This window comes from Kryptolebias marmoratus, linkage group LG8 (assembly GCF_001649575.2).
Source record: "Kryptolebias marmoratus isolate JLee-2015 linkage group LG8, ASM164957v2, whole genome shotgun sequence".
NCBI classification, from domain to species: domain Eukaryota; kingdom Metazoa; phylum Chordata; class Actinopteri; order Cyprinodontiformes; family Rivulidae; genus Kryptolebias; species Kryptolebias marmoratus.
Genome location: NC_051437.1, coordinates 1409638 through 1417930, shown reverse-complemented (window position 1 = coordinate 1417930; position 8293 = coordinate 1409638). Strand labels below are relative to the sequence as shown.

The following is an 8293-nucleotide window of genomic DNA, read 5'->3' as shown; positions in this document are numbered from 1 at the left end:
GGTTTGGTCCCCACAAGGAGCAGTTGGTCCTCATAAGGTAGTATATGTTAGGAAAATTGTCCCCACAATGTATCAAATACATGGCCACACACACACACACACACACACACACACACACACACTAGTCCTCCTCTCCAGCACTCCACTCTTTTTATTCCAACTCCATAGACAAGAATAAATGTTGGGGTCTCCATCCTCTCCAACCTTACTGCAGACAGCTTTTACTTCAAACATTTGACTCTTGTTTTTTTTTTTTTTCTTTTTTTAATACGGGAAATATCTGACAGATGAAAGTAGAAAATATTAAAACAGCTCAGATGTTTGTAAGAGCTTATGTGTTCGTGCAGGAGGGTTAGTGTGTACAATCAGGGTATATCTCAGAGGCAGAGGACAGGGATTTAAGATATCCACCTGGCTGACAGAGAAAACAGCTTCTTTTAGAGGCCGTCACTAAGCCCTGAGGAAACACACTCACACACACACATAAACACACAGCTTTCCCCCCCTCATCTGTCTGGGTGAATGGCATGTTGGCAGACAGACCTGCCCACACACAGGTGCTGTTTTTTTACTTCACCTCTCAGCACTGATGTGACAGCTTCTTTTCTGTGAACACCAGTCTGAACTGACACACCGTGCTGATCTCCTCCCAGGTACCCCAACATACACACCCTGTCATATCAACTCTGTCAATCCTGCTGTCAGAGGAGTTATATCCAGCTGAACCAGAGAGGAGACACATTTAACACTCTGAGAGCAAATATACCAAGCATTAACACCAGCTTTCAGAGAACAAGTTCTGCCTCTCAGTCTGCTTCTGTCAGTCAAACATCCACTCCTCTGCTCAGTCTGAGAAACTTAACAACAAACAACAAATATCTGAAAGGACTCTAGCATTACTTTAATGGTGTTGTAAAAACACTACAATATTATAAACAACAATTCAAAGTCAGAAGAGCCAATGCAGAAGAAAATAATCACTACTTTTATGGTTCATCTGTTATTCTTCTGTTGTCGAGTCATATTTCCTTCCTCACTTTTGAAAAAACCCAAACAAAAATCATTAAAACATGCAGCTGAATCATGAATAGTGTGCTCTGTCTTTTGGTAGCAGTACATTGCACATTGTAAACAAAATTCACAAAAACTTTCCCCATAAACAGTAAGATTTTATTGAACTTAGTGGAAATAACCCAGCACGTTTATTACATTTAATACACAAAATCATTCTCAGATATTGAGATTTCACCTGATCAGTTCTGCCTGTTTGGAGCTCATTTCAGAATGAGCGGTTTTAGGGCTACGTCAATTTTATGCAAATAAGCTGCTGTTGGCCACGCCCCCAACTCAGTGTCCCGTCTCAAAACATAAAAACTCTCTGAAGGATTAAACACTGCAGATCTGATGCACATTTATATCATTATTAATTCAAACTCTGAGGATTCTGTCTTTGGGACAGGGGCACTTAGCGGTTCAGAACCAACATTTGTTGAATCAGACAGCAGAAGTCAGTGGGTCTGGAACCCAAATGGTAGCAGGTTGGACAGCGGCAATATAGACATGTTTTATACGAAACCTTTTCCTTTTCCAGCAGACATTGTTCAACTGTAAAACCAGAAGAACAAACATGACAGTCTTCTTGTAATGAAGTGGGTGGAGCTCCACTTGGGTTACTAGGTGAGGGGCTGGGCTCGGCTTGGGGTTGCTAGGTAACGGGGATTGTGATGCAACAATCTCAAGGTTTTTGAAACAGGTAATTTTTCAGACACCAGAAAACATTTACTTGTTGCCAAACAATGGCTGGTTTTTTTTTTTTTGTTTGTTTTTTTGTGCACTTGGACTGTTTCTAGAAGCAATAGATGCCTAAATGAAAGTACAAAAGGCTTTTTCATTTAGGCATCTATTGCTTCTAGAAACAGTCCAAGTACAAAAGGCTTTTTAGTCATGTTTCTGCCTGAAATGCTGAAGGTGTGTTGTCGCTCCCCCTTTCTGCTCTAAAAAGGCAAAAATCACCATGGTAACCAGTGATTTACTGAGTCGCTGGTTTCTATATTACCCAGCAAGCTTTTCTTTCTTCTATTTTTCCATCATGGCTGCTCCCATGAAACCTGTTTAGACTTCATGTCATCTCTAGTTAAACTTTTGATGTTCAGGAGAATTAAAGGGATTGTAAAGTCAATTTTGAAGGGATTTTCTGTCAAATAGTTGTCAATCATCAGCTGTGACATCAGTCATATACCACAGAGTGGGTATATGAGTGGGTTCAATACTCAGGCGTACTGTGTGTACTCTGTGAGCCGCCGGGACTCCGGGCCGACTGTACGGGGACGGTTGAGACTTCATACTCGAGCGTACAGATTGCCTAAAATTGTCCTGTGACAAATTTCAGTCATGGTGTCACCGGACGAGGAAGAAGAGATCGCTTGCCTCTTAGCTTTAAAAAACAAAAGGAAAGAAGGAGCCTTTAGCCCTGTTTTTTCACCACCAGGGCAGCCACCGCACACCTGCCAGCGCTGCACAGAGAGCGGCAGTCAGGCTGGCATAGATTCTCACCTGAGAGCGGTTGGTGTCGCACACAAAACAGTCCGATGTGAACACCGTTCCTCGCTGGGCAGTTTATTGTGCAACACAGAGTACGCATATGCGGTCATAAAAATTGATCTGCTTCCAGTCCGCGTCGAGTCTTCCTCAAGTGTGGGGGCCTTTATGTAGGTGCAGTATTCTCCGAAAAGACGGGGCTGTTTTGTTTCGCTTAATGCGCATTAAAATTGACATAGTAATACAGATTTTATTTGGGTACGAAAATAGAAACACATTTTTTGTGGCCTGCAACTGCAATTTAAAAATGGTATAATTTTGGTCTACAGGCTTAAAAGTTTGATACAGATGGACACCTTGGACACCTTCTGTGAATTTAAGGGTAATATCTTTTATAGCATTTTTTTTTTGCAATGTTTATGTTTAACATTAAACCAGATAAAAATATTATCCTAAAATGTGCAAAATTAAGTGCAATACAAGTTTTTCATCTTTAATTATTCACATTTATTATTTTTATTCAAATTTTTTTATAAAAAGGACCAAAAAAACTTTCACTGAGTTGTACCAAAAGGTAGACATTTGGATAAGCATTCAAAACACTTTGCTAAATATAGCAAGTGTTTTTGATGAAAAACATTGCTAGATTTAATCATCAAGAGAGGCAAATTGGAGTTTGTTTGAATTAGTATACTTTTGTCCTTTTACTTAAACATTGTATTATATCTATCGGACGGACAGACAGGTAAATACTTTTGCTCTCTGTTGCAGTAGACACTGAGCAAGAAATGTGAAGGGGTTAAAATGTGAAGACTTGGAGGTACACTCTAAAAGGAATAACATTCAATTTGTGGGTCTGCTGGAGGGTTCATAAAGTCCACAACTTGCAGAGTTTATAGACATTTTTTTTTTATAACTTGCTAGGAAAAGAAACCTGTTCTGTACAGAGACCACCATGTATTACTTGATAAACCATGGGAGGGTGAGTCGCCACAACTGATGATCATTAGATGACAGTTTCAAACCAGGGATACTATGCTACAACAGGCTGAAGAGGCTTTCCCCTGCTTCACAACGGGGAAAGGATGCATATTTCCATGGACTTCACACTGACTGTGGCCAGACGCAGGTAAGCTTTCATCCTGGTGCTTCCAGCAAATCAAGATGTGGTGCCATTCTTAAACAGAGAGATATTCCCTTTGTTCATTTTAAAACAATTTCTGATTCTGCTGGCAGGTTTATAATTGCCTGAGCCACATTTATGACATAAAAGTGCCTTATATAAATGTGTATGCTTCCAACTGCTGTGATGATTCTGTTTTTTTCAATGCTGCCGGATTTGACTATTTATGATTTGATAATGAGAAGGAATTTTAATTGCTGGGTGGAGCCTTTATTAGATACCTCCTCTTCTACTTCTGTTCTTCAGTCAAAAATGATCAAAATGATTGAAATCTTTATAAAGGAGTTTAACATTGTGAATCTCTGGCAATTTTTAAAACCAGATAAGAGGCAATACTCCATTTTCCTTGCATATTAACCAATACCTACATTTGCACTTCAACTGAAAAAAAATGTCTGACAAAGTAGAGTTAGATTACCTGTTTCCTATTTTGGGGAAATTTAGATTTGAGAAAAATTAAAGGCTGTTGCAGCGTGAAAATGCACGGCCCCATGTTGCAAGGATCTGTACACAATTCCTGGAAGCTGAAAACATCCCAGTTCTTGCATGCCAACATAATTACTGGACATGTCACCTACTGAGCATGTTTGGGATGCTCTGGATCAGCGTGTTTTAGTTCCTGACAACATCCAGCAACTTTGCACAGCCATTGGAGAGGAGTGGCCCAACATTCCACAGGTCACAATCAACAACCTGATCAACTCTATGTGAAGGAGATGGGTTGTAGTGTGTGAGGCAGGGTATGTAGGGTGATAATAAAAACAGAAACTTAGAAGAACTGTGTATTTTTGCCCACCTAGATTTTAAAATTAGCTCTTTATAACAGACTTCCACTGAAGGATAAGCTGAGACCAACTCACCTCTGATTGGTTGGTATCAACACTTAATAAATATTTTAAAACATATTTAAACATCACATGAGATCATGTAAACCTCCGATGAATGATCATGTATTTGGTTCAAATATCAATGCTATACATCAAATCATACAATCAAAAGGTCCAAACCCCATAGAATAAGACGAGGACTTACTGGGACCATACTGACTGTACTGGTAACCAGCAGCTGGCTCCATGCTACCGCTGCTGTATGTGACGGGGCAGTAAGACTCTGAGGAAGGACTTCTATCCAGGGGTTTTACTGAAACCTGTGCTGAATGTTTGCTGCAGCTGGATGATATGCTGTTGGACAGAGTGGAATCCAAGGTGGTTTGGAGGGGGGGCACAGAGAAGTCGTGCGGTGGCTGAGAGGAAACACTGCTGGGGTTACTCAGAACACTCAGAACCTGGAAACACAGAGAACAAGGTGCTTTAGCAAGCTTCTTTCATGTTAGTGGAGGAGTTAGACCTTAAGTTAGCAACCACAACATGAACAACATTCCACAAATCTCAAACACATCTCAGATATCTGAGAATTTTGCTGTCAATTTCAGCATCCTGATATTTTGTTCCTGAACTTGTATTGTTGTATAGAGGCACTGCCATCACGTTAGACCCGATTTTCCTGGACCTCTGTGTTAATAAAGGCCTAACATTCCCTGGAGTAATGCATATTGCCTTACATGCCAGAGTTTAAAGAGGAATGACAGAGTTGCAGTTTTGGTCAAACCTTAAAAATAATGTTATGGATAGATAGATAATGAAAAGTATGGAACAGGAACATTTATAGACTTTAAAAGGTTTGGACACCATCCATCATAACAATTTATTCAACAAACTTGAAAGGTAGGGTTAGACTGATTTGGATGATGAGCTATTTAAGAAGCAAACAGTAATGTGTAGAAACAGTTGAATTCAAATTTTTGGAGCCAAACATGTGTATTTAGCCGCCCAGCGCGTCATAACTAAGCAGCAACGGATCAACGCTAAACTAGTGCAGTATTAAACTGGCTAGTATACAAATCAACCTACATGCACATATATATCTCGGCGTTCCCTGGGACTTGGTGCTAAGACCAAATTTGTTTAAATTACACATAAATGACTTATGTAGAGCATCAGACATAAATATCGTTTGCTCTGGTGAAAATTTACAGCAGCTTTCAGAGACAATCACAACAGAAACAAAATACTGAAACAATTTCTTGACATGAATATACTATCATTAAAAATTGATCTAAACAAAAATGATGTGGTTTGGAAAATTAAAACTAACTAATCAAGTCCAACTAATGGTAGATACAGACACAGATAATTTTTTGTATCCTTTTGTTAAAGAACAAACTCACAATGTGAAATACATGGAAACTGACTAAAGTAATAAAAGAAAAAATGACTGAAAGTCAACTAATGAAAGTCCGTCATTGCTATGCAATCACTTTTATCATCGGGTTGTTGAGAGATAAAGCATTAAAATGGGCAAAGGCTAAATATAGTTTTTGTGCCATCAGTTGGACGCCATTTAATCAGTTTATTGAGGATTTTGAGCAAACTTTTGGCTACAAACTAAACAAATCGGAAATTACTAGGAAACTGTGGAGCTTAAAACAAGGGCAGCGGTCGGTGGTTCAGTTTGCCATCGATTTCCGGACTCTCGCCACCTCCTCCGGGTGGAATGCACAGGCATTAAAAGGAGCATTTATCAACGCACTACAAGAACCCTTCAAGGATCAACTGGCCGGAAGGGACGAACCACAATCATTGGAGGATTTAATAACACTTACCATCCGTCTCGACAACTGGCTGCGAGAGAGACAAAGGGAGAGAGAATGTAAGTTCCACTCGACTTACTTACCTTCTACTTGTCCTGCCGTCAGTGATCGAACAGACGAATCCAGGTCAACCGTTCTGGAGCCAGAAGCCATGCAGCTAGGTCGTGCCAAATTAAGTCAGGAGGAGAGACAACAACGTTACGAGGCCAAGGAATGTTTTTACTGGGGTGTTAAACAACACTTCCGCGCTCAATGCCCGCTCCTGGGAAAAGAGCAGGCTCACTAAGTAAACGGGAGGTACTAGTGAGCAGTCTAACACAACCCCTCGGCCCCCGTTTTTTCCTCCACACCACCCTTGTGAATGAGCAGCTGAAGATCGCCATCCACGCATTGATAGACTCAGGAGCTGAGCAGAGTCTCATTTCAGAAGATCTCGTCCGAGAGCTACAACTCCCCCTGTAGGCGGTGACTTCGCTGCTACCGGTCATGGACATATCTGGACAAGTCATCACACACATCAAGCATCAGGTCTCCAACCTACAGTTCATAACCACTAGGAATCACCGCAAGTCGGATGAGTTTTTGGTTTTTTCTTCTCCAAAACCTCAGATGATATTAGGCTACCCTTGGCTACGTAAGCACAAGCCCGTAATTAATTGGACTGAAAGAAGGATTAAGTCCTGGAGTGATTTCTGCTTACAGAATTGCCTCCAATCAGCCATGCCTGCTCTCCCTGTAAAGAGAGAACCCCCTGAGAAAATCGAGTTGTCCAAGGTTCCCTCTGAATATCACTACCTAGCTCCAGTATTTAGTAAAGCCAAGGCACTGTCACTTCCCCCACACAGACCTTACGATTGTGCTATTGAGCTATTACCCGGAGCTCCCCTTCCTTCCAGCTGACTATTTAACCTCTGTCCCAGAAATAGAGGCCATGAAGTCCTACATCGAGGAGTCTCTATCATCGGGTATCATCCGCCCTTGCACTTCCCCTGTCGGCGTGGTCTTCTTCTTCGCCGAGAAGAAGGATAAAAGTCTCCATCCTTGCATTGATTACTGTGGTCTCAATCAAATAACTATCAAGAATAAATATCCCCTATCTCTAATAGACTCCGTTCACCAACAGTTACACGCAGCCACCATCTTCACTAAACTGGACCTCTGGAACGCTTACCATTTGGTAAGAATTAGGAAAGGAGATGAGTGGAAGACTGCCTTCAAGACCCTCTTAGGACATTTTGAATATTTAGTGATGCACTTAGGACTCTCTAACACTCCTGCAGTTTTCCAGTCCATTCTGCGTGATTTTCTAAACCTTTTTGTGTTTGTGTATTTAGACGACATCCTCATTTATTCCCAGAATCCCGCCCAGCACCGGCAGCAGGTTCGAGCAGTTCTTCAGAGGCTTCTGGAGAACCAGCTCTTTATAAAAGCTGTGAAGTGTGAGTTCAATGTCCCTTCTGTGACCTTTTTGGGATTTATTTTTGGACAGGGGTACTACAAGACCGACCAAGAAAAGACAAAAGCAGTAGCTGAGTGGCCCATTCCCTCCGATCGACGACAACTGCAGAGGTTCCTGGGGTTCACCAACTTTACCCGCTGTTTCATAAAGGATTACAGCCGGGTGGCCGCTCCACTTACCCAACTCACTTCCACCAAACGGCTTTTTGAATGGACTCCTGAGGTCCAAACAGCGTTTGGTGAGTTAAAAGCATGCTTCACCTCCGCTCCCATTCTTCTTCACCCCGATCCAGAATGCCAATCAATCAATCAATCAATCAAATTTTATTTGTATAGCACATTTCAGCAGCAAGGCATTTCAAGGTGCTTTACATAATTAAAAAACAAAATAAAAACAGCATGTGACAATGAATAAACAGTAAGAAAGAGACAAACATCAAAAACCCGCACTCTAACCCTAATTT

At 41.1% G+C, this 8293-nt stretch overlaps 1 protein-coding gene across 2 annotated transcripts in view; it reads right to left on the bottom strand.

Annotated features, from left to right (window-relative positions):
• The window catches only part of LOC108250354 (paired box protein Pax-7), a 62315-nt gene that overhangs the window by 7166 nt on the left and 46856 nt on the right, over positions 1–8293 (bottom strand). For both annotated transcript variants that reach the window (XM_017440199.3, XM_017440197.3), the window contains exon 8: positions 4754–5006. In XM_017440199.3, the coding sequence (XP_017295688.1) occupies positions 4754–5006 (253 nt within the window). The remainder of the gene's footprint in view (positions 1–4753; positions 5007–8293) is intronic.